Source organism: Colobus angolensis, unplaced genomic scaffold (genome assembly GCF_000951035.1).
Source record: "Colobus angolensis palliatus isolate OR3802 unplaced genomic scaffold, Cang.pa_1.0 Scaffold102, whole genome shotgun sequence".
In the NCBI taxonomy this organism is placed as follows: domain Eukaryota; kingdom Metazoa; phylum Chordata; class Mammalia; order Primates; family Cercopithecidae; genus Colobus; species Colobus angolensis.
This window is the reverse complement of record NW_012111142.1, coordinates 1,961,363-1,988,680: the sequence shown is the minus strand read 5'-3', so window position 1 is coordinate 1,988,680 and position 27,318 is coordinate 1,961,363. Positions and strand designations below refer to the sequence as shown.

The 27,318-nt window shown below is 42.9% G+C and overlaps 1 protein-coding gene across 3 annotated transcripts in view; it reads left to right on the top strand.

Moving 5' to 3' along the window:
• PGM1 (phosphoglucomutase 1) overlaps nt 1–27,318 on the top strand; it is a 65,367-nt gene that overhangs the window by 1,075 nt on the left and 36,974 nt on the right. The window contains exon 1 of one of the 3 annotated variants that reach the window (XM_011940901.1): nt 5–122. The exons of 1 other annotated variant lie outside the window; for it this stretch is intronic. Coding sequence is in view for 1 of the 2 variants with exons in the window: in XM_011940884.1 (XP_011796274.1) it covers nt 26,886–27,185 (300 nt within the window). In the remaining variant the exon portion in view is untranslated. Of the gene's footprint in view, nt 1–4; nt 123–26,484; nt 27,186–27,318 lie in introns of those variants that run through there. One more of the 3 variants, XM_011940884.1, reaches the window with a different exon arrangement.

Genomic DNA, 27,318 nt, shown 5'->3' with positions numbered 1-27,318 from the left:
CCGCCCGCCGCCTTCCCTCTCCCAGTCCCCCGCCCCTCCCAAGGCCTCTGACATTTGCCTTAACCTTGCCACCCTGGAAGATACGGTTACGGCGCAGAGTGCCGTCGCCTTAAGCAGGAAATGTTAGCCGCCGCCTCGCCCAGAGCCCCCTCACATCCCGCCCGCTCCCCTGCTATTCTCGGCTGGGATTGGCGCTTCCTGCTGGCTCGGAGCCCGACACTGTGGGGCAAGGGTGGCGAGAGCACCCATCCCCCTGGGGCGTCAGGCTGGCAGATCTCAGCAGGCGGTTGCCAAGCTTCTCTTCCCGCCCCGTAGTTTGCCTTGGTTCCGAACTCCTCTCTTTGCGCGGCCTGCTTGCAGGGGGGCAGGCTTTTGAAAAATCTAGTCTTTGCCCGGTGGTGCCCGGGATCTGTTCCACCGACGGGGCTGGAGCTGAATTTTCATTAGAATGGCAACAACATACCCAAAGGCGCCCTTACGCAAGCAAGCAGTCGTGGCAGGCCAGGAGATTAACGCAACACCTTGGTTCCGCCCCCGGCCAAGGAACATTAACTGACTTGATTGGGCGGGTCCACTCGGATAGGTGAAACTTCAAAAAAAGGTTTTTCAGTAAATCTGATATATGAAAATGTGGGGCCGGGCATGGTGGCTCACTCCTGTAATCCCAGCACTTTGAAAGGCTGAGGCGGGTGGATCTCCTGAGATCAGGAGTTCGAGACCAGCCTGGCCAACATGACGAAACCCCGTTTCTGCTAAAAAACACAAAACTTAGCCGGACGTGGTGACGGACGCCTGACATCCCGCCACTGCACTCTAGCCTGGGCGACAGAGTGAGACTCTATCTCAAAAAAAAAAAAAAGAAAGAGAATGTGGATTGATAAGTTGGGGCTATTCACTTACTTTTGTAAAACATTTCTAAGGAGTCTGAGGACCAAGTTTTCTTTCTATATTTTAAGTGAGATTTGACTTATGCCCAATTCTTCTGGAACGCATCCCCTGAAATGGATATTTCTATTCATTTTAATAGACTTTGTTTATCTTATATTATTGACATTAAGTACTATCTGCCAAGCACCATGGTAAGCACTTCATTTCTGGGTCTCATTTATGCTCCTGCAGCCCTGTAAGGTAGATGCTATTGTGGGTATCTTCAAGTTGCCAACGAGAACACTGAAGCTTAGGTAGGTTAAATAATTTACAAAAACTATAATGGCAGCACTAAGAGTCCAATATAGATCTGCCAATCCCAAGAACTTCAGCATCTCCTGAGAATGAAGGGACCCTTGATCTCAAAGATCTGTTTTCCAGGCTCCAAAATCTAAACTGGGCCCTATCTACATCTGCCTCCCCGGGCCAAACATTTATAAGCATCAGTGAGGGAAGATTGCCTGAATTTGTTTACTTTGTGCTCCTGAATTTTCGGACAAGCACAAATTCCCATGAAAGAAGAACAAACAGTACCTGTATCCCAGTAGATCCCTTCATCTCCCCGTTACCACTTGTGCTGAATTTGCGTTTCATTCATTCATTCATTCATTCAACAGATCCTGTTGAATACCATGTTCAGAGAAATGTGTGGACTAAAAGGATGATGCAGACAAAGATTTGCCCTTAAGGAGCTAACAGCAGAGTGGAAATTTTAGGTGTCCAGATGGAAATTTGTCCATTTGGGAGTAGTGTGGGGTGGGAAGGAAAGAATTAGTTAAGACTAAAAAAAAGTTCTTAAAATTTCATCACCCTTTAGCCATTGCCCTATTGCTCTTCTCTCAGCCAACCTTTGTAAAAGCTTTCTGCATTCCTATTTCTCATTCTCACCTCTAGCTTACTCGCCATTTCACTGCAATCTGGCTTCTGCCCCCTTCACTACTCCAGTAGAATTGCTCTTGCCAAAGTTACTAGTGACTTGCCAGTTGCTAAATCCATGGAATACACTCTCGGTCTTATCTTCCTTGGCCTTTCTGCTGCATTTAGCACTGCTAATTTTGTACTCTTAAAGTTCTTCCTCCCTTGGCCTTGCTTACTCTCCTGATTCTGCTCACACTTTTTGGAAGTTCCTTCATGGGCTGCACATTGACTCTTCCCTAGGTTTCTTTTTTTTTCCTTCCTTCCTTCCTTCCTTCCTCTTCCTCTTCCTCTTCCTCTTTTCTTTTTTTTGAGATGGAGTCTTACTCTGTCGCCTAGGCTGGTGTGCAGTGGCGCTATCAGGTCACTGCAACCTCCGCCTCCCTGGGTTCAAGCAATTCTCCTGCCTCAGCCTCCTTCGTAGCTGGGATTATAGGCGTGCACCACCATGCCTGGCTAATTTTTGTATTTTTAGCAGAGACGGGGTTTCACCATCATGTCCAGGCTGGTCTTGAACTCCTGATCCACCCTCCTCGGCCTCCCCAAGTGCTGGGATTGCAGGCGTGAGCCACTGCACCTGGCCTATTCCCTAGGTTTCTGTGCTCAGCTTGTTCTCTGATTTTGTTCACTCTCTCTACTCACCCGGGATTTTAATATGCTACTCTTTCTCTTGTGATATGATTCAGTCTAGATAGCATCTTCAGAAAGCTTTCTTGACACCCCATCCCTACCACTCTTCTCCACCTATTAAGTGCTCCTTTCCCATAGATAATTCTAGAATAGATATATTAAATTCTAGTGAAATTATCTGTTTACATGTCACAGCCTCCCACTAGAGAGTAAGCTTCTTTGAGACAGACCTGTTTTACCTGTATCTGCAATGCCTGGGACTATGTAGCATTCAATGAATTCTTGTTTATTTGCTCTGAACTGTGGGTCACTTTTGTATTCTAGCACTTGATTTAAAACCAGTATATAGTTGGTGACCAATAAATTTATTCACAGACATTGTACTTGAGGTATAAAATATTTTTGCCCTTGGGAAAGACATAGTCTGGGAGGGATGGTAGATTGGAGTCAACAGACAGCACAGTGTGTCAGGTGTTGTGATGGAGGGATGTGCGGGTGTTTTTAACATCAATGACTGTACTTGGGAAGGAAAGATGAAGGGAGGGAGGCTCCATAGAGGAATGGTAGCTGAATTGAGTCTTAAAGAATGAGTTGGAGTTCCTAAAGTGGGTTTGTCGGGTAGGAGGAATTCTCAGCAGAATGAATACGAATTGAGGGAGTTTAGATTAGAAAAAAATACAAATTTCTAATCTTTTTTTGTTTCATCTGCAAAGATTGGAATAATACATACCCGGAGAGCCTGTTGTGAGGATTAAATGAAACAACATATTTACAAGTACCTCACTTGGAATGACAGGTGTGTTGTCAATGTTTTGCTGGTATTAGGACACTTATCCAACCTGATGCAGGTATTAGCCACCCAGATGGTCTCCCACCTTCCTCTAATCCTCAACAGCCCCAACCAATATAGAGGGGTTCCATGTTAGTCAGAACCCAATTGGGTACAAATGACAAAAACCTTACTTAGATTACTCCAAGTGAAAAAGGAATTTATTGGCCCATGTTACTGAAAAGTCTAAGAGAATCCCAACGAATTCTGTAATTGAAACTATTCCTGGTCTCTAAAAATCACTTTTGGGTCTAATCATCTGCAAATGACCAGCATTAGAAATTGAGGAGAGTTTAAGCTCACAAGTAAATGAGCATATTTTGAAGGATGATTTATTACCACCCTAAGCAAAATAAAATAAATGCCTTTGTGGGAGCTTGTGAGTAAGTAAGGTATTTTTTGTTGCTGTTGTTGTTGTCAAGTTACAGGGATTCTTTTGTCAGCGACTCCTTTGCTATTCATTTGTGGGAACTATGGAGCCCCTCCTCAGAATATATATATTTTAAAATTTGAGACATGGTCTTACTCTGTTGCCCAGACTGCAGCGCAGTGGCACGATCGTGGCTTACTGCAGCCTCAATCTCCCCAGGTTCAGTTGATTCTCCCATCTCAGCCTCCCAAGTAGCTGGGGTCCACAGGTGCATGCCACCACGCCTGGCTAATTGTTTTATATTTTTTGTAGAGACGGAGTTTCACCAAGTTGCCCAGGCTGGTCTCGAACTCGTGGACTCAAGTGATCTGCCTGCCTTGGCCTTGCCTCCCAAAGCGCTGCGATTACAAGTGTGAGCCTCCGTGCCCGGGCAGAGTAATTTTATTTTTAAGTGAATAAAATACAAAGCATTACAAAGGAAGCAAAATTATATTGAAGTATAATCAAAATATTAAAAAACCAGATTTGTCATATATCAAGATACATGCTTCTTTACTGACATATTAGATAGCAAGATTCGTGGAGGATCTAATACTGCCTTACTTCAGAGTAGTGGTGAGTATAAATGATGTTTTGAGACATCTGCAATCTCAGTATTTTGAGATAACTACAATAGGATATGAAAATAGAATTTTTATTGATGAGAAATTCCTAGGTAGTAGTAGTAATAGTAGCAGTAGTAGTACTGATACTGTGGTTTGCTTCCTACACTTATAATAAAAGAAAATGTTAAATTTCAGTTAGATGTTAGTGAAAATAAAGATTGTTTTGTTTATTTTGTCATTCATATTCATGGACCCCATTGAATTCTACCCAAGGACCTCTTGAGGTAGGGAGAGGGGATGTAAGCATCCCAAGTTAAGAACCCCCACACTAAACAATGATCCTTTTTTAGTGTCAGGTGATGCCTGCACCAAAATGGGCCTCAAACACATGACCCAGAAGTTGAGGGTCTCATGTTCTCAGAGCAAACTAGTGGGACTTTGCAAACTTCGCCTTATAGTGGAAGAACTCCACTGTCTCCCACTTGAAGTAAACCACCCTTTTCTGAATTTTCATGGGGTCCATCTGCAAACACTGCTGAAGGAACATGTTTCTGGCTATAGGAGTTCAATTTCCTGAGAAGAAGATAAAAGAACTCTGAGCAGGAAGGGGAAGGTTTTGGGACTCTTGGGTAGTTGGAGTGAGGTGGAGGCACCTTGCTACCTTTACTTTAAACCTTATATCCCTGGGGCAGGTATGACTTGGCAGAGAAACACCTTCAAGTCACTTTTTTTTGTTTTGTTTTGTTTTTGAGATGGTGTCTTGCTCTGTTGCCCTAGGCTGGAGTGTAGTTTCAGGATCTTGCCTCACTGTAACCTCTGCTTCCTGGGTTCAAGTGATTCTTCTGCCTCAGCCTCCCGAGTAACTGGGACTACAGGCACGTGCCACCATACCCAGCTAATTTTTGTATTTTTATTAGAGACGGGGTTTCACTGTGTTGGCCAGGATGGTCTGGATCTCTTGACCTCGTCATCCGCCCGCCTCAGCCTCACAAAAGTGCTGGGATTACAGGCGTGAGCCACCACACCCAGGCCAAGTTACTTTTTAATATGCTGTAACCACCCCCCACCTTTTAAAACAAACAAACAAACAACACAAAACAAAAAACACTTTTTAAATTATGATGGGGCCAGGCACAGTGGCTTACTGCACTTGAGTGGGTCATTTGAGCCCAGGAGTTCCAAACCAGTTTGGACAATATGGTGAAACCTCTTCTCTACAAAAAATAAAAAAAACAGCCTGGTGTGGTTGCAGGTGCCTGTGGTCCCAGCTACTTGAGAGACTGAGGTAGGAGGATCATGTTCAGCCTGTGAGGTCAAGGCTGCAGTGAGCTGTGATTGCACCACTGCACTCTAGCCTGGGGGGTGGCAAGACCATGTCTCAAAAATAAATAAATAAATATAAAATGAATTATGGTGGGCTTTGAACAATTGTTCTCCCCTTGTTTACACTTTCTGATTTTGAATCAGCACTGAAGGCCAGGATGGATAACCTATTGTCCTTTCCGTCCAGGAGCATACAATCTTTTGGGGGAGATAAGACAGAAGAAACACATAGACATACAAATAACAGAATTAGAAAACATGCTGAGCTCAGAGAGAGAGAACATTTTGGATTGGGAAAGAAGTGCCTGCACCTAAAACCAGTTATGTCTTGAAGAGTGGATAGTGTGCGTAGAAGACATGGCTGCCTTTCAGGTGGGGGACCTGCCAAGGGAGGTGAGGAAGAGGGAATAGGCAGGACTCTTTTAGAGCCAGGCACTTAGTCACTAAACTATCTTTGTTACATAAAATATTTAAATCATTTCGCTTGGGAGTTTCTCTTTCTTGGCTTCACTAATGCTCTTGCTGAAAAATCTTTTTCCTTTACTTTCTTTTTAATCAAATCTAATGCTAATGAAATTTTGTAGAATGAAAAAAAGCATTCTCCCTTTTTAAGATAAAGGGTTTGTTTTGTTTTGGTTTTGTAAACAAGATAACATACGGAAGAGTGCTCTACTGTTTTAGAAAGAGTGACTCATTCAATAAATATTTATTGAGCACCTACTAGGTTCTGGGAACTAGGGATACAACACTGAATTGAACAGAGTTTCTGCTCTACAGAGCTGTGGGGTTCTAGTTGATCCTGACAGATGATAAACGTGTCAAATGAAGATAAATTCTCTGAAGAAAAATAAAACCCAGTAAAGGGGACAGCATTAGAGGATGGGCTGCTCTTTTTAGTGCAGCACTTGGAAAAGCCTCTCTGATAAACCTCATGAGAGCAGAGACCTGAATCAAGTGAAGGAGTGAGCCATGCAGATATCCGTGAAAAGACTTCCAGACACAGGAAGAGTTAGATGGAAAAGATAAACACATACAATCATTTAATATTGTAAAATTATGCCTCAGGTATATAAATGTGGCATACATTATATTGTACAAAGGGTCCCAATATACTATGACATTTTACATATAGATTATAAGTATTATTATATTATAAATTTATCTTGGGATAATAAGATGTGTAATCAGCATTGATCAAATATTTAACAATAATTTTTTTCTCTCTTGGACTCTAGGGTAGAGAAAACTTTTCATCTACCCTCTTAGGTTATATACTGGCGGGCTTGCAAATTAAATGTAAAAGACAAATTAGCAACAAAAAGACATTTGTGGGAGTTTACAGAAAAATGTGACAGGAGGCAGTTAGACTTGGGGGCCTATATATCATCTCAGTAGGGGAAGGCGGAGGAGGAGAAGAGCATTTGCTGGAAACCATGACTTTAGGAAAGATAAATCAGCCCTTAAGAGAATAGGTAGGAGATATTGTAGTTTTATGCCAGTGTCTATTTAGTTATGGCAATAAGAGTCGATCTTCCCTGGCTGTGAAACTCCAGAGTTCCTTTGGGGCACGCTGCTTTTAAGACAGATGAAGGAGTTTAGTAAAAAGCCTATTTTTAAATGACTGTGGCTCAAAATAATTTTTATGTCACAGTGGTATAGTCTGGACCCCTTCAGACTTTAGAAGAGCTTTCAGGAGAATGATTTGAGTGAGCTACACTTCTAAGAAAGTGAAGCAGGAAAGTTTGAACTGATCCCTTTATTCTCCTCCAAGTTCCCTTGAGGCCCACACAGACATAGCCAGTTATTCTGTTGACTTTGAAGCTGTGCTCACAGTTGGGATCCACCTTTGAAAAATGGCCCCTGAGTGTGTTAAGTAAGTAATGGCTAGCCGAGGGCTTCAGTTGGGAGGACTGTGGAGAAGACTTTTCTCCCCTGGGGTCCTCAAAGGGGAAAGAAATCACAAGGGGGCAGCATAGGGAGTTGTTTGGAAAGGGTGAGAAGGCTGTGCTTAGTGTTGGGATATGTGGATGGATATAAGCTGGGTTTTGTTTTGTTTTGTTTTTTAAACTTCAACTGTTAGAAGCCCTCCTTCCCGTAGCTTCTCCAAATCACCACTGAGCTCATTCCCCAAAGCATAAAGAATTAACACAGTGGGGAATGCTATTTAAGTCATGCCAATAAAGATTTAATCATGAATCAGAAACCCTTGGAAAATTATGTTTTCATATTGGAAAGGTGTTCTTTTTTTCTCCATTAATACCCCAAAGTGTTTTGAAGGTTGAAATGCGATAGGTGGTAGGACAGAAATATTTGGTTGACTTGTCCAGTATGCTAATGGTGTTGGAACAGGGACTCCAGTCTTCTGATATTTCATCTGCTTGGTCTTTTCCATAACTAAATATATCCCAGAGCAAGTACCTCTGGGGATTTTTATAATATCCTAGTTAACAGCATGGAGAAACTGGCTTGGTCTATGTTAAGTAGGAGTTTCAGAGCTTTTAATATATGAGTCCTGTGAGTTTGTAAAAGGACCCCAAACAACAATTTTGGGAAATACCGATCTATACCATACTGGGTTGATAGGACCATCTATACTATACAAGAATCTTCACAGATTTAAGTTAAGTTTCTTCTTTTTAAACTGCCATTAAGGGCATGCAGGGAAGGTGAAATTTTGTTTTCATGTCCATATATACCGTATGGTTTATTTTGGCAACTGATGTATGAATTTGTTCTTGGCTGCTTTGAGTACCCATGAAACACAGCACTCCTTTCCAGTGGGGGCACCCCAAATTCCTTCCAGTTACCCAGTCAGTACTCAGTGTTCATAGTTCTCTCCATCAAGCCCACCAAGCACAGTCCTGTCCCGGCAGTGGAGTAGGTCCACAGGGAACCCTGGTTCAACCCCCAGGGAGGAACTCTATCCACCTGCTCGTGTAGCAGTGGACATTGGAGAAGGCCCTGAAAGTCCTTTTAGGGCCATACAGCTTGTGTAACCTGCTTCCTGCTGATGAAAGTTGGAGGATAAGAGGCAGGGGTGACTTTTGCAGGCCAGGCTCGTGGCTCTTTCAGTGTACAGTACCTTCACAAATTTAGTAGGCTTCTGGCCTATCCTGACCAGTTCCATGTGCTGGTAATCACAGTGAAAGTTCTCACCTAGATAGTTTTAAAGCCTAAAAACTTTGACTTGTATTTACTGGATGCTCTGTCTCTCCCATGATCTCTCTATTACTGATGGCTACCTTGAGATAGGTGGAAAAGATAGGCTAGTATGAAGGCAGTATCCTTAATCTGATTTTGCTGGTGGGCTAGTTCCCATTGTCTGACAGAGAATCCTGGGGAATATTTTACTTATTATTATTTATTATTTTTATTTTTTTGAGACAGGGTCTCACTGTGTCATCCAGGCTGAGTGCAGTGGTGTGATCATGGCTCACTGCAGCCTCAAATTCTCAGGCTCAAGCGATCCTCCCACCTCAGCCTCAGCCTGGGACTACAGGCATGCACCACTACACCTGGCTAATTTTTTGTATTTTTGTAAAGATGAGGTTTTGCCATGTTGCCCAGGCTGGTCTCCAGCTTCTGAGCTCAAGCAATCCACCCGCCTCGGCCTCTCAAATTGTCAGGATTACAGGTGTGAGCCACTGCAGCTGGCCCTGGGAAAGATTTTAGACACAGCCTTCTCTGCTAAGCCTGCTGCTTACCGTATAGCTGATTTAAATTGGTTCCACAAATAGTTGTCTTCTCAACTCTGCGATGCCACAAATTCCTGGACTTGGGCAGCATCATTTGCAGGCCACAGTAAAAAAAAAAAAAAAAAAAAATTGCCTTAGCAGAGCCCATTAAAGCCCTTACCTGCCTTTATTTCTGTCTGCAGAATGACCAGCCCTTGCCTGAGCTCCCCTTTTTATTGTAGCAAGGGGTAGTCAACAAGCACTCATGTTCTGAGTTCTCCCAACCATTTGTCTCAAGCTACAAATGTGGTTGGCCAGTGGTCTGCCTCCCATTGCTATCAGAGGCAACAAATTTTTGCATGCCATAAAAAGCATGCTGATGCCACATGTTTTAGATGCTGTTTTGGTACAGAATACCAACTTTTCTGTTAAAATACAGGTTTGGCTGCTGTTAGCAGAGTTTCCAAATAAAGTATTTAAAAGTTGATAGTAATGGAACCCTTCCTTTCATATCCTGAGTGTGGGCAGTCCAGGGCTGATGAATGGCTCCATTATAGAGAGGGACCCATGCCCCTTTTCTTCTGTTGCACAGCCTTCCTTGGAGTGTTGCTCTTATCTAGGTCTGGGGTGGCTGCCCACCACCTTACCATCATGCCAGCCAACATGCCAGCAGGGGGAGAAAGATTGAGGAAGGCATACCTTTCTCAGAGTTTGAACACACCTGTTGAACTCATGTCCCATTAATCAAAAGTTAGCTAAGCTCACCTCTAGCAGCAAGGAGTGCTGCGAAATATCAGTCTTATTCTGGGTGTCATCTGTCAAGCTAAACATTGGGGATTTGACAAACTAAATGAAACAGAGAATTGATGTTGGGGAACAACCAATAGTTTATACTATCCTAAGCATTCCTTCCAAATTTGGTGAAAATCACTGTCATTTTCAAGTGGTAGTGTTACAGAGAGAAGACAGAACTTAATTTTATATGGGCAACTGGATTTTTGGAAGAGACCTTGGCTGTCAGTTATTCCAACCCCACATTGGAAAGGAACCAAGGCACAAACATTGCCATTGTGTGAGAGTCTTAAAATAAACTACTTTATTGAGATATAATTCACATACCATATAATTTACCCACTTAAAGTGAATCATTCAATATTTTTTTAGGATATTCACAGAACTGTACAACTATCACCACAGTCTAACTTTAGAATATTTCCATGATCCTAAAAGAAACCCCTTACATTAGCAGCCAATCTCCCTTGCTTCCCTACCCCTTCAGCCTTAAGCAGCCATTAGTCTACTTTCAGTCTCTACGTTTGCATGGGTAGATTTTACATGGACCAAACATCCAGTTTCGGTTGCCAGGCAGGAGAAGTTACATTTACCAAGTGAAACCACAGGAGCATGAGAAGCAAAGTAAGGGCTGTGTTAGGAGCAGCGGAATTAGTATCCCATGCTTCTGTGTGCCTTGTCCTGAGCATCGGAGAGTTAAAGATGTCCTCGTTCGCAAGGAGCTGCCAGTTGAATGGGGAAGATTGACACATACAAAACCAGACAGTAACCATTAGGTGTTATCAAAGCTAACACAAAAGGAAAAAGAGATGGCCGTGGGAGCTCAGGGCCAGACCGGGATGGACGAGTGTGCCTGGGATGGGTGGTATGCCGGGTGAAGGTGTCCCGCAGGAGATGAGTGTGCCTTTCTCGGCAGACTCTCTGTCCACGGCAGACCAAGCTGTCAAAAAAAAGGACGCGACATTTCTCCAGGAGAATAGCTTCATCATTTTCATGAGGGTAAGCAATTAGATTTCTTTTTTTATAAATATATTTGAACTTATATATCCAAATTAGTATCGTACCCTGCCAAATCGCCGCTCTGGGACCGTGCGTGCACTCCAGTGATGCGTCTAGTGCTGAAAGCATTTGAAACTCCTCTATGGGAATTATCTTTCAGCCAGTCGGTTTATGAGTCACCTAGGAAAACCAGTCACATTATTTTGTAGTCATGCCTCATTTTTCACCTAAAGTGATGTAACAAGATTTGATCACCCACTTTATTCATTAGACATGGCTCCAGCCAATTTTTGTCTTTTTCCAAAGTTCAAGTCTACTCTCAAAGGATGAAATTTGTCATGACTGAGGACTTTCAAAGAAAGTGCCACAGACAGTAAAAACAGTTCCCCACTAAAAGAGTTAGAGAGGTGTCAGCATTGTTTGAATAAATATGTTGTTTCCCAAGGTGATTGTTTTGAAGGAGATAATGCCAATTGAGATGAATTTACTCTGGCATAACTGTTTAAAGGGAGTTCCTGTATTTTATACTGTTCAAGCACGTTGACCTGTAGAGAGGAGCTTAGGAGACAGCTCTTGCCGAGGCAGAGTCCGGCATTCTGCTTTCTGTAGTCTACTGCAGTGGTCTGGGGATGCAGTTCTCTTCCATTCTGGTAAACATTTAAACCTGCTTTGGTGAGGCATTTAGGAGCTGTACAAAATGGGAAGGTTTGTTAAAATACAAACAGATAAAACGGCCAAATACCTAGCCCAGACTGAGGAAGAGAGTCCTGTCAGCTCTAAACCACAGAACCTGAAACCCAAATGCTAAGCCAGTGCCCACCTTGAGTCTGTGAAATTGTCCCCTGACTTCAGAGGCCAGAAAATGGGTCTGGGATGGCATAACTGGGTGGGGACAGAGAAAGGCCTTTTGATTTAGCAATAAAACTATTAGGTTACACCACCTCCATGGGGACTTTGAAAAATGCATTCTGTGGAACAAGACGAAGTGCATTTTAAAGGAAGATTTTGAAATGAAGCGAAAGGGAAATAAGTGTAGAAAACTCAGATGGAATCAGGGATAAGATTGGCACCTGTCATGAAAGCCCAGCTTCCTCTCTGGGCTGGGCCACACAGTTCACTGTAACTGCTTTGTGGTCAAATCCATGAGAAAATCACTTATCCCACAGTTAACCATAGACAGCTCCTCCATATGTAGATGTGGTATTCAAAAGAGTAATCATAATATCTGCCTTGAAAGATTCTTGTGAGGATGAAATAAAATTTGTGAAGCACTTATTGTAGGGTCTGACCTTGTAAGTGGTTAGTAAAGAGAAGATTCTGATGATTCTACGATCATTGTGATTATTGCAAATACTGAGGCCATTGGAGGGCAGAGGGAGGAGACAAGAAGATGGGCCTAGGGAGGGTCTTTGTGCCTCCTGCCACCCTCACTTTTTGGCTGTCCTGTCCTGCCTCTGTCCACACATTATCCCTTGGACTTTATCTGTCAGGCAGAGGTTCACAGTTGCTGTAAATCTCAGCCACAGGCCCACTGATCTGAGACCTTCACCTGGTTTGAGTCACAAGCTAGCAGTGGCTAGCTAAGGATGGATATTTCAGGATGGATCTGTGGAATGGTTACTGGGCCCAGGCCAATGTCTTGCTGCAGATGGGAAGCTGCAAGAAATGTATGCTGGCGTTTCTGGAAACCTCCTGGGACATGTGGATATGTTCATTTGACAAGCATTGTGGAACACTCTTTGTGTGCCAGGCAGTGCGCACAGTGGTTGTGGGTATAGGATGAGTAAGACAAAGTCCTTGTGCTTAGGGTGCTCATGCTGATAAGACAGACACTCCATGGGTAGTTACAACAACATGGTGTGAATGCTAGAACAGACAGTCCCTGACTTACCATGGAATGATGAATTACAGTTGTTCAACTTTACAGTGGTGTAAAAGTGATACACATTCAGTAGAAACCATACTTCGGATTTTGGATTTTGATCTTTTCTCAGGCTAGCAAAATATAAGATGATATTCTAGGAGCAAGCCACACCTCCCAGTCCACCATGCAGTCCTGAGGGTAAATGATGGTATTTTCAACTTACAGTGGGCTCCAAATGGAAGTCAGGCCACTTGATGGCTACCTAATTTTACCACGTAACTTCAGTTCATAGTAGTGGCTTGCAAGTGAAGACTTTGAGACTTCAAATCTCAGTTTCATAATTAACTGTACAATATCATGTATTCTGCTTAACTTATCTAAAACTGTTTTCTTACCAGTAAAGTGGGATTAATTCCAATATCTGCTATATCAGAGAATTTTGTGAGGATTGAATGAAATAATGTACATACAAAGGTTTTGTGAACTCTTAAGGTGCACCTCAAATATAAATTATTTGGTTGTTTTTGAAACTCCACTATTGCTTCAGGAAACTCACCCCACTGGGCTAATTTAAGCCTCTTGCCAAAAACAAATCTCTACACACAGTTTTGTCTAGTTCTCTCGAAGTCCAAAACTCAGACAGGCTAAAGAATAATTTTAAAAAAGTTACAGGCATTATGCCATTTTGAGACCCTTACTAGAATATCAAAATTACATCTTTTATGTTAAAATTTATGTTAAAAGTATATATAATCTTTGGTGTGAGATCTGAGTTTGATTCCTGGACATGCTAGTTATTAGCTGTTTAATCTTGGGCAAATTGCTTGAGCTGCTTCTTTACTCATTTGTGAAATTAAAATAATACGTTGGGGGGTTTTGATGGGAAATAGACACTTTAAACTTCTTGCGAAAGGTTTCCCAGCTATTACCCCCTCATTTTAACTTCTGTTCTTCCCAGATTTGCCAATGACCTGTCAAGATGCTCTACACCTGTTAGCTTATAAATTTCAGAACAGAAATGTCTTTCTTACAGAGAGTGTTTCATGCACAGAGTCTTGGGGGAGGGAGAACTTGTTCCATATAACTTTAGGCTTTCAGTAGTATGTCATCAGCCTGATACTCACTTTTCTCAAAAGAACAAAGCAGCCAGCCCCAAACTAAGCAAAATTGATCCTGAGTGGCTTAAATACTGGTTACGGTGTTTGGTGTTTGTACGCCAGGTCTACCCCTTATGGTTTTAGGATAGTGGTTCTGGTACATAGTTGCTTGGGTACACTTGCTCCAGAAACCTCCCTGAATAAGATTTGATGGGGTGCTTGCCATCCCTGAAACATTTACTGAGCATTTCCTTATTGCTCAATACAGTGTTGTGTATTTGGGGCATGCAGCAGTGCGTAAAACAGTCTCAGCAAGCGGGCATTTCAATATAGTATGAGAAGTGCCTCGTTAGGGTGTATTGAGGGACCTAGGGAGGGGAACACGCAGGGGTGGTCAGAGGAAGCTTCCCAGGGGAGATGTGTTTAAATCAAGTCCTGAAGGATGATGAAGAGGAAGCCAGGAAAAAGTGCAGACACGGGGGTATGAAGAAGACATTCTATGTAGAGGGAGCAGCACTTGCAAAACAAGGAGGTCCTTGTAGAAAGTAAAACCACAGCCTTAGACTGTAAAGTAGGACCCATCCTAACTCCAGCATTGCAGGAAGGGAAGAGGGAGGCCGCCAGTGACTCAGCTGCCATCACACAGGTCCTTAACCCCTAAGGCTTTCTTTTATATACAGGCCAACCTAAGGCCCAGTCTGGGAATTATCCTAAGGCCCAGCCTGGGTATTCTCTTATGGCCCAGCCTGGGAATTCTCTTATGGCCCTGAGGGAAGGGAGGATCTTGGAGACAGGATCAAAAACCTGAAAAGCTATCTGTAGGCCGGGCAGGATGGCTCGCACCTGTAATCCCAGCACTTTGGGAGGCCAAGGCAGGCAGATCACGAGGTCAAGGGATCAAGACCATCCTGGGCAACATGGTGAAACCCCGTCTCTATTAAAAATACAAAAATTAGCTGGGCATGGTGACACATGCCTGTAGTCCCAGCTACTCGGGAGGCTGAGGCAGGAGAATCGCTTGAACCAGGGGAGGTGGAGGTTGCAATGAGCCGAGATCACACCACTGCATTCCAGCCTGGCAACAGAGTGAGACTTCATCTCAAAAAAAAAGAAATTGCTATTTGTAAGGAGGATTGGGTTGAAGTATTTGCCCAGTAACATATTAAGGCTTTCAGGAGCTGGGCATGGTAGCTCACGCCTGGCCTGTAATCCTAGCACTTTGGGAAGCCATGGTGGGTAGATCACTTTAGGTCAGAAGTTCCTGACCAGCCTGGCCAACATGGTGAAACCCCATCTCTACTAAAAATACAAAAATCAGCCGGGCATGGTGGCACGTGCCTGTAATCCCAGCTACTTGGGAGGCTGAGGTAGCAGCATCGTTTGAACCTGGGAGGTGAAGGTTGCCGTGAACCGAGATCGCGCTATTGCACTCCAGCCTGGGGAACAAGAGTGAAACTCTGTCTCAAAAAAAAAAAAAAAAAAAAAAAAAATCAGTTTGCTCTGACTCTTATCTTTCTTTAACCAGCAGGTTATGTGACACGTAACACCATCTGTGTGTGACCTCCTGTCTTCACTGGGGCAACTGGGTCAACTGGCCTGAACCCATACGTAGAATGATTGATGTATAGTTCACTAAGTTAAATTATACGTTTACAGACGCAAAAAAAAAAAAAAAAATTAGACATACAGTGTGGTTGTGTTGTATCCTACTGCTCTAATATTAGGAAAGGGGCTGGGATGTTAGGTCAGCTATGACTCTCTTTTCCTTTTGTTTGCATTGGTCTCTATTTCTCTCTTACTCTCACCACTTTTCTACCTCATGTTGAGTAGCGCCATGAAGGTCCCTTCTTCATCACTCTGCCTGCAGATATCCTGGGAAGCAATATAAGCTTTCAGCCTCAACTATGCAGGCTAACAGGCGCTACTTCCTTCACTATTGCAGTTTCTAGTTCTGTTCCTAATTGCCGCACAAGACTTTGTGCTATTGAAGCTACTTGGAATGCCGGTTCCCAGGCGGAGTGCCCTCTGTTGCAGACACTTTGTGCTTTGGGAATTTGTCTGTGATTAGGGGAGTAATTTTCTATTTGAGGTTGGTCTCAGGGAGGGAAACCACCCCTGACTACTGCCTGAAAACTCGCCTCCGTGCTCAGAAACACTAATTACAGGGGTCCTTTGATGCTCTCACTTAAATATTTTAGTTACTCACACATTTATTGACTATCTATATGTGCCCAACCCCATTCCAGGTACTGAGGTTAAAAATGAGTGAGATGCAGTCTCTCTCTCTCTACACCACTGAGCAGAGGAGGAAGCTTGTTTGTACATATGGAGCCATGGCCCATGCAGGGTTATTTAGTGCTAGAAACCAAACACTCTGAAGCAAAGAAAAAGTGTAGGGGGTTGGGGGGGCAGGGTAGGGGAATAGTCTACCCAGAGTGCCTGTCACTCAGCGCAGCCACTCTGCTGCAAAAGGAGTTGGCCTATTTTTATTATTATTATTATTATTTTTTTTAGCACTTAGCAGTTTCCTAGGGCTGCCATCTGCCATAACAAACTGTGCGGCTTAAAACAATGGATATTTATTCTCTTGCACTTCTGGCAGCTTGGAAGTCTGAAATTGAGGTGACAGCAGGACCATGCTCCCTCTGAAGGCTCTAGGGAAGAATCTTTCCTTGCCTCTTCCTAGCTTCTGGTGGTGGCTAGCAATCCTTGGTGCAGTGTAACTTCAATCTCTACCTCTGTCTTCACATGGTATTCTTCCCTATGTATCTCTTCTGTCTCTGTCTCCAAATTTCCCTCTCCTGAATCCTGTCATTGGATTTAGGGCCACCCTAATCCAGTATGCTCTCACTGTAACTTGATTACATCTACAAAGACCCTATTTCCAAGTAAGGTCATATCCCTAGGTACCTGGGGTTAGGACTTCAATATATCTTTTTTTTTTTTTTTTTGGAGGGGGTGGGATAGTGCAACATTCAACCATGACATCTATGCTCTCTCCACCAAATGCAGGTGGGTTTTTTACAGGCACCAAAGCATATATACTTTGTACTTGAGCAATAGCCCTTTGGGAGTCACTTGGGATCTATTTCCTCTTAATTTTCTTCAAGTTTAAACAAATTTGATCATCCAAAGGAGTCATACATAGCCCAATGTTGAGAAACATGAGCTTTAGCATTAAAACTGGTATTGAAGCCTGCCTTTCCAATTTATTGTGAGTCCTTGAGCAGCTCATGTAACTTCTCTAATCCTCAGTTTCCTTATCAGTAAAATGGGAATAGTGAGAATCCTACACCACTGAGTTGTTATTAAGCCTGCATGGAAACCTACATGCAATGATATTCACTGTGTTGAGCACTTTACATGATATCATATAATCTTTCCAACAACTCTTAATTGATTGGTATGTAGACGCGTGTTTTACAGATGCAGAAATAGAAGCTAAGTGATTTGCCCAAGATCTCCAAGATACTGAAGAGTATCAAGAGTTGGAATTTGAACCTGGATTTCCACTGTGCTCTATTCCTCAAGACCCTTTTAATAGCTATCTAGCACTATAGTCTAGGGGTTCCTAAACTTTTTAAGTGAAAGTCCAACTTTTTATATCCCTAAAGCCTAGCTCTCACTGAAGCCTTGATTGGGGCCAAGAGAGAATGCCTGGCTGCTGCCCCCATGAGCCACTGCCCATCTCAGGAATTCCCACAGATGTCCACATTTACCCACATGCTGTTTTAAAAGCTTTTGTTTATTGAGTATTTACTGTTCACCTGGCTGCATATTATGTTATGTGGAAAGGTAGCATGATAGTTCCTTGTCTGTGCTCTGGAGACAGACTGTATGACTTGGTGTCTTCTTAGAGCAAGCCTTCTAACTTGGGTTGGCCGAATCAAATCTATATGTGAAATGAACAATATACAGTTCACTAAATCAAAGCCCATCTCCACAGTCTACCTGACCTTGGACAGATGACATAATCTCTGTATCCCCCATTTTCCTTATCCCTAGGATAAGTGCTGAGAGTGATAAGCCCCTATACAGTTGTTGTGAAGATTAAAGAAGTTCATGCTTGTAATGCACTTGAAACATGACCCAGTACATTGTGGCCTACTGAATTTATCTTCTACTATATACAGCAACCTTTGAGCAGGCATCATTGTCCTTACTATTTTACAAATAAAGAAACTGGGCCAGAAAGGCCATACACCACTAGAAGGTTCGAGCAAAGCCAGGATTCAGACTCAGGCCTGTTTGACTCCAGAGCCCAGTGGTTAGAGCAGGGACTGTACTTGATTCATCTTTAAATCCTCCTTCTGCTACCTGTCCCATTCCCCCAGTGCCTGGACTATTGGGGATGTTTAATCAGTATTTATCTCACAGATAAACCCATTGCATCTGTGCCCTCCTACCTGGGCTTACCTGCTTTTGAGATCAGGGGATGTGTTAGAAGGAGGTGATCAGCCCTTATCAATACCTCTTTCTGTTTTTAGTAGTTTGGATAACATTTATTGAGTGGCTACTATATGGCCAGGCATTGTGGTGAGCATTTCACACATACTTTTCCTCATTTACTTTCAGAACCTTTTAAAGGAGGCTTCACTGTCTCCATTTTATAGAAACTCTGGCTTACAGGGACCCCATAGAAAAGGATGTTCCCTCTTTGTGGCCACCTTCATTCCTGTCCTTTACAGCTGGACGTCCTATTTTGGCCAGACCATATAATTGAAAATGATCTTAGTAATGAGACAGACAGAAAATAACCTCACCATTTCTCTCCTCCTCCTCTTCTTCTTTTTTTTCTTTTTGCAGATGGAGTCTCGCTCTGTCGCCCAGGCTGGAGTGCAGGGGCCGGATCTCAGCTCACTGCAAGCTCCGCCTCCCGGGTTCACGCCATTCTCCTGCCTCAGCCTCCCGAGTAGCTGGGACTACAGGCACCCGGCTAGTTTTTGTATTTTTTAGTAGAGACAGGGTTTCACCGTGTTAGCCAGGATGGTCTCGATCTCCTGACCTTGTGATCCGCCCGTCTCGGCCTCCCAAAGTGCTGAGACCGCGCCCGGCCTTTTTTTTTTTTTTTTTTTTTTTGAGACCCAACCTTACCCTGTCGCCCAGGCTAGAGTGTAATGGCGCAACCTCGACTCACTGCAATCTCCGCCTCCCAGGTTCAAGTGATTCTCCTGCCTCAGCCTCCCGAGTAGCTGGGATTACAGGCCCTGCCACCACACCCGGCTAATTTTGTATTTTTAGTAGAGACGGGGTTTTGCCTCAAGGCAGATCACTTGAGGTCAGGCGTTGTCTCCTCTTCTTAAAAGCCCCAGAGTCCCACCATATTTTAATTATTTGATGGAGGGCCAACCACTGCCTGGCACAAAACTTAAAGGGGCACAATTTCCCTTGTGATCTTGGTGAAGGGAGCCCCTAGAGTTGTGCAAGGCAGCTCTGGGCAGAGGTGAGTGAAGCAGGCGCGGCTTCAACCCCTTATGAGGCTGCTGGCAATCTTGCTTGTTTTTCGGTTTTCCACCACAAGAGGGAAACATACGACCATGAATGATTTGAAAATAAAGCGATTCCTTAACTGATTCTCTTTTTACCACTGAATTTTAATAATTGTGCTCCTGGTAAGCTAGAATGGGGAGAGTTCTTCGGTTAGCGCCAAGTGAATATTCTTAAGGGATTGAAATTCAAATTGTCTTGAGAATTCTCCAAAAAGGAAATAAAAGAGACATAGAAAAATGTTATATGAACCATATAAATGGCTGTTTTTATAGGTCAAAATGGTTGAATATGGGTCATTTCTGATAAAACAGGAGACTTCTTCACATGTGCTTTACTTATGAAAAGGGGTTCCTAAGCCTTGCGCATCTTCAGATTGAGGAGGTTGTTTTCAGATGTAACCACATGGGTTCAGAATGGCAATTGTGCAGATGGGGAATGCCTTCCATGGCTTCTCTTTGCCCTCTGAGTGCTCATAGCTTTCTTGCAGGCTTCCAGATGAGTACTTCTCTCTCCATTTTAAAATGATTTGTTGACTTACCTGTCTCTCCTTCTGCACCAAAAGTTTCTTGGCAGCTTGAGTCTTCCTGAGGTGTACAGTGCCTGGTGAAATGAATACAACACATTGGTTTATATAGGAAATGTTGGGTAGGTGCATGGGTGAACAGATGGACAGCCAACTGATGCATGCTAAAGGTTGTACACTCTCTGAGGAAGCTGTTTTGTTTGTTTTTATTTCAAAATCTACTTCAAGAGTCTTTGTGAACATGGGATTCTGTAGAGCTCTAAGCCATCAGGCCCTTGTAATTCTTCTGACCTTGTACCTTCTTCCAATTTTAATGTATTTTCTCCTTTTCTTTAGAGAACATTTCCTAACTCTACTAAAATGCACATAGCCAATGGCCCGTCCCAATAGTTGGGTATGAAACACGCCTGCATGTTTGCAGATTCAGAGCAGTGCTAAAGGCTAATGCCTACGCAGGGCTCACAGAGCACTAGAACCAGCTGGTGCTAAGCTCTTCGTTTGTAAACTCTTGTCTCTTTATACAGCAAATCTATGCAGTAGCTACTACTTTCAATCCCTGTTTCAAAGGTGAGAAAATAGAGGCACGAAGAGCCTACGTCCCTTGCCCACAGTTCCCTAGTCAGAAAATGGTACTCGGCCTCTCTGCTTGCTGTGGACTGAGGGAGCTCAAAGGACAAGGGGAGGAAGTGTTCTCTCTTCCTTTTCTTGCCTGTGCGGGACAGCAAGTAAGGCCTGGCTCACAGCTGGCAAACAGGACCTAGGTTTTTAAACATTTACAGAGCCCTGGTCAGCCCTGTAAAGAGATGTAAGTGGCTATAAGTAACAGAAGCCCAGTTAGGGTTCAGTCAGTCCCCGTGAAGCCTGACGCACAAAGACTGCACACAGAGAGAGGGGCGTGTCCTGCAGCCACAGGCAGTGGGGCAGATGGACTTCAAGACCCTGAGACGCATTTTGGGAGTCCAGGCGGGCGGATCACTTGAGGTGAGGAGTTCGAGACAAGCCTGTCTCTACTAAAAATTAGCAGGGCATGGTAACACACACCTGTAATCCCAGCTACTCAGGAGGCTGAGGCACGAGAATTGCTTGAACTTGGAAGGCAGAGGTTGCAGAGATTGTGCAACTGCACTCCAGCCTGGGTGACAGAGTGACTCTGCCTCCAAAAAAATAAAAAGACCCTGAAACAAGAGGAACCCAGGCCGCATCTCCTGTTTATCTCAGCACATCTGTTTCATTTTCTTCTCTCTCTGCTGACCCATTTGTCAATGGAAGTTAGGTTTCTCAGTGTGTTGTTGTTACTTTTTTTTTTTTACAAACTCATTTAATCAAGTATCTATGAATATTTCAAATTTTTAAGTCAAATATTTGTTTTCTTTTAAAATTCCTTGTCTAATAAGGAAAACTTTTCAAGTATTCAAGTTGTTCTCATGTAGTCAAATAATAACAGCAGATCCTTGTATAGGGCATACTATAGCAGCTGTGGTTTCAGAACTATCTGTAAATTACTTCATTCAAACATGACTACAACAAGTAAAATAGAGCTGCTATCATTATCTCCATCTTGGCAGATGAGGAAATGGAAGCACAAAGAGGTTAAGTAACTTTTTCAAGATCATATTACTAGTAACTGGTGGAATAAGGGTTCAGACCCTGTCTCTTTGGCCTTAGAGTCCATTCCCTCAAGTACTACAGTATACTGTCTGCATCTAATGACTTAAACTTATAAATATAATACAGTCCAAGTTTTCTGGAATGTTTCACTAATGTTTATAATTTTGATAAAATTCTTCTAATACCTCCTTAAACTTGAAATCCTGTCTAAATAAGTAACATAACCTGCACATTATGAACTGGAACCACACGGCTAATCTTTAGATAAACTCATATCCCACATTTCTTAAATGTATTTCAAATACCAAATATACCTAGTTTTCCCCCACTTACTCCAAAAATATTAATACTATGTTTATTTTATTATTTGTATCCTATATGATATACTTCATCATCTGTACACTTAATTTTAAGAGAGTATGTTTTAAAATGCCAACTTAAACAATTCTCTCACCTGAAGCGATGAGGGGTTACCTTTCCAATTGAATTGGGGTGACACCAGCTGGGTGAGGTGTGGCTTGGCCAAGGGTCTGGATGTGGAGTCACCGAGTCCAGAATACTAGCGCCAATAGAAAGTCTCCAGTGGCTTGCGTTCCCAGCCCCTGTTCCCCAATTCTCAGGTCTGATGAATCTGCAAGCCCTACCTATGTGAGAAGATTCATCTAACCTATTTTTTGCTTGATTCTATTTCGAATTCTTTTCTGATTCTTCTCGTACATCAGATCCACAACTCTTAGAGATGTATGAGTGATCCAGAGTCGCATCCTGCACAGCTGTCACGGACTGTCACATATTGTCAGGCTGTCAGTAGCAGTTCTGTGGATATTCTCAATGACTCAACTGTTCTTGCCCCACAGCTCATAAGTTTACCTGTCTTTCTGGTTCAAGGGCTAACCTAATCTGAGTAGTACACTTTTGAGTCCCAATTCTTGATTCCAAGGAGAGAAAACATGAGTGGTCCAGCTTTAGTCAGGTATCTACCCCTTTTGCTCATGGCCTGGAGTCAGGGTCCTGGAGTAGAGACATGGCCCCAGGCCTTTACTCTCATGGAATAGTTGGGGGACAGTTCTCAGAGAAGGAAGGGGATGAGTAGAAAGCACAGTATGGAAAAAGGGTCAGAGGAAGGAGGTTGTTCAAGGAGTATCTTCACGGTAGGAGAGAGGAAAAAAAAAATCAGTGCTCCAACTGGGCCAAGAACTCAAAGTTGAAGTTGTATGTAGAAAGCTGGCAGAGGAACAGTGCTGGACGAGATCGCATTGACTGGGACCCTTAAAGCCAGCCCAGCTAAGGATGGAACCCTTTTTGCAAGCCTTGGTTAATCTTTTTCCAATCTTCCTTCTCCAAGCTATTCAAGGCACCACTGCCAGCCAGTCAACTTTCCAAAAACATATTGGTTTACATTCTTTTTGCTTGAAAATTTCCATAGCTCTGCAGCACTTACAAAATAAAGTTTAGTACAGTTCACAAGGCTCCATAGACTTGCCCCAACTATTTTTCCAGTCTCATCCCTCTCACTGCAACCTCTTGAGAGCCACAACTCTGTAAATACACCTTCAGGATAGCACCAAGGCCACCACGCTGTGATGGCTTCTTTCCGATGTGAACTTTGTGAGAACAGAGGCCCATCCATCTTTGTCTCTATCTCCAACCCCACTCAGAATGTGAAAAAAAAAAATTTGTATCTTTACATCATTTTCCAGTTCATAAAGGCTTTCCTAGACATTCAGTGAGGTAATCTTCACAAAACTTGGGAGAGAGGTGTGATTTCATGAGGAAATTGAGGCTCAGAGGGACGAGGGGGCTGACAGTGATTTACCTTATACCAGGCACAGTACCGGGTGTTTTCACATGTGGCCTGTTTTCAATTTTCTGAACAACCTTCAGAGCTATCCCCGTTTTATAGGCTCAGATGAGTTAAGTAACTTGCTGTAGATTGTACCTCTCATACATTTTGCAGTGAAAGATTTGAGCCCTAGTTGTGTCTGGCCGCTGAACCTGTGCCCTTTGCATTAGAATGCAGTGCCTTGCCTGGGGCTGAGCATTTACTACCTGCTTAGTTACTGGTGGCTGGAGAAATGAATGACTGTTTTCCACTCTTGGGGACAAACACTTGAAGCCGTCTGTAACAGGCACCTGCAGCTATCACAACCATAGGGCCTTGAGTTGGGGGGTCTGATTAACCCTGCTGCTTTAAGCCAAATTTCTGCCTTTCTTTCTAGTGCTTATGCCTGGAAATAGGGTTATCAGGTCCATCCCTTATGCCCACTCCTGGGGCATTTGCTAAAAAAGAACTCGGTGTGAAGAGGTGAACCCATTCAGGCCAACCCTCATATGGGGCCTGGGACATCATTATTAACTGTCCATTAAATAGTTTTTAGAGAAACATAGAAAAGAAAGAGTGAATAAAGGATTGGTAAGTCTGCGGTTTCTGCTGTGTTTTACTGGGAAGGTATCACTGCTGATGCCAATGGGAGCTGGAGTCTTTGTGAGGCTGGGAGCAAAGGGGTTCATAACTCTGCCGTTGTGAAATTGATTGGGCCCAAGACCAGTATGAAAGTTCCTTGTCTGAAGGGAGTAATCCTTAAATCCCCCATATGGTTTAAATGTAATTTGTGTCATTGTGAAGGAGTACTGGCAATGCAGGCGAATTCATTAGGCCAAATTGGGTTCGCTATGCTCGACAGTAACGTTTCTGAAGATGAAGTTCAACCTTTGCTGGAGAGCTGAAACAAATGAGTTTCTTAATAGCTGCCCCACTTAGTCTGAGTGTCTTAGGAAGCTTAATGTTTTTAATGTCTCTTCTTTTTTACTATACTTCACAGTCCATCTAACATTGCTGCTTCTGGTAATATTTTTATATGGGGTTGAATTCTGTAGTGTTCATAAAATTACGATCAGGCCCATTTTTAGAATAGAAGCTTTTCTAGGGCAAGGATTATGTCCTTTTGGTGTAGTATTGCATATTGACAAACACCATGCCTGGCATGTGTCATTGCTTAAAATGTTGCTCTCATAGTTCTGCCTTCAGAAAGAACTTCACTGAGAGACTGGCAGGCTGCCAGCAGAGACCATGCTGGAGTGTGGTATATTATGTGGGCAGAGAGGCTTTGGTATGGGATGTGGGAACATCCTTGTGCCCAAGTACCCCCAAATTTACTCTGGGATTTCAAGGTCTCATTAAGAAAACTACCAATTACGTGGTTGGTTGCTCTGTTATTCCAAAGAAAAGATTATTGGAGTGATATTTCATAAATCTGGATCTATTATCGAATATGTCAAGATACACATGCCAGCCTAATTTACAAGCCCATATAAAAACAGAAAACTTGGCACAGAACTTACAAAATAGGAATTTAGAAAATCATTTATAGTAGAAAAACAGTGGTTATGTAAACTGTTAATAAAGCATGCTTGCTTTTTCAATTAATTTCTAAAGAATTTGACTTTTTAAAACAAATTAAGAGCCCAAAATAAGCTATAAAAAGTAGTTGTCTTTTGGCTGACAGGTTTTCAACGTAATAGATGTGTTTTGTGAATTGTGTTAATGTTATGTCTCGAGGTATTTCCTGCACATGGGCCAGGCCCATTTGTCATTTGAAGGGGACCAGGCTCCCTTGCCAGTGGCCTACTTTCCACTCGTGAGCCCATTATTCCTGCTGGTCTTGTGCAGAGCAGCCCTGGAACACAGGCGCATTCTTGACAGAGGGTAGTTGGCAGCTACCAGTGCCTGTCTACTTTCAGATGCTGCTTGACAAGTTAGTATAAAAAGACTCAGATTTTGTTGCTCAAGGGATGATTCACTTTTCCCTCGAAAACCTTAATTCCTCAGTGCATGCGTGGTCTGTTGTCCAGGCTGGAGTGCAATGGCACAATCTTGGCTCACTGCAACCTCAGCCTCCGAGTTTCAAGCAATTCTCCTGCCTCAGCCTCTTAAGTAGCTGGGACTACAGGTGCATGCCACCACGCCTGGCAAATTTTTGTATTTTTAGTGGAGACAGGGTTTCACCATGTTGAACAGACTGGTCTCTAACTCCTGACCTCAGGTGATCCGCCTACTTCAGCCTCCCAAAGTGCTGGGATTACAGGTGTGAGCCACCATGGCTGGCTGAGAACACACATGTTTGTATTTAAATAGATCATTAATAAAATCTCAGGGATTAAATGGAATCGGATATGAAATTTATTTAGGTAAAATGTTTTTAAACATCCTAGATTTTTCAGATACAAAGGACTTAAACTGCTTCCCTAAAAACATTTTGTTAAAAGTCAAGGACACTTAAAACTGAGAAAATTTTAAAAATTAATCTTATGTTCATATTATTTTTCTAAATAATAACTCGATCCAACCCTGTGCACTCAGAAAAACATATATTTATTTTTTCCGTGTTTTGCTTACATTTTTAAGGACTTGGTGCATCCTCATGCCTGCTTTTTTGTATATTCAAAGGAATGACCAAGCTGTTGGTTATTCAGGGCAACTTTGGAGGTATCTGTTTTTCTAGAACTGAACACTATTTTGTTAAATCTTTGGTGGCCAATGAATAAATCTGTTAGATGATTTTTTTCCTGATAGATTGCATGTGTGAAGTAAAAAAAATTTCTTAGGTATCAAAATGACAGTGATGTAAGAAAACCAGGGGTAACTTGAGCTCCCTCACTTCCATTTTAAGATTGACCTTTAGCTTGCTAGGTGGCATGGAGCAACTCTAGCTGCAGATGGCCTTCTCAGAGATGAATGCCCAGAGAGGCTCTGGTTTAAGGGGTGGCAGGAGCAGTGAGAGCCACACCAGGGTGTCTTGTTCACAAACCTGCTTCGTGGGACTGCTTTTGCCCTCTTTGCCTGGGCTGTGATTGTAGAGCCTGGCAGCCACCTGGTGTTTACAACTGAAGTCGGCTGCATGCAGCACTCCTTGGAGCTATCTCTACCCTAACGGGGAAATGAGACAAAAATAATTGAAGGGTATTTGGCTTGGTTAAGTGGGCAGAAGTGTCCTCATCAAAACAACTTTGAAGACCTGCTTTGTGTGTGGGTGTGAGTGGGTGTGTGGCCCTTAACTTGTTCACAAGGGACAACAACAAGGAATTAACCAAGCTTTCTCATTGAGAGTGATCGTCCAGGAAACCCTCTGTTTTAGTTACTCATACAACACTGTTGCAGCTTCAGGTTGGACAGACCTGTTTTGGAGTTCCTTGACTGCTTTCTGGACACCCTCACTGAGCCAGTCAGTGGAAGTGAAGGATGAGTGATTTTGAAGAATGGATTTCTGGGACATATAGAAAAATGGAAGAAGGTCCTCTCCCTTTGTTGACTTTTGCTACAGCTCCCTACCACGATCAGAAACCAGGAACAAGTGGATTACGGAAGAAAACCTATTATTTTGAGGAAAAGCCATGCTATCTGGAGAATTTCATCCAGAGTATATTCTTTTCCATAGACCTAAAAGATCGCCAGGGATCATCACTGGTGGTTGGTGGAGATGGGCGGTATTTTAATAAATCAGCAATAGAAACGATAGTGCAGATGGCAGCTGCCAATGGGGTGGGTATATGATAATTATTGTTATGTTTCTGGCTCTCCAAATAACCTCTTAATTTTACAGAAGTATATAAATGTACAAGGATTTATATGTGGTATACACTTCAATTCTACTAACATCCGATTAAGTTTCATT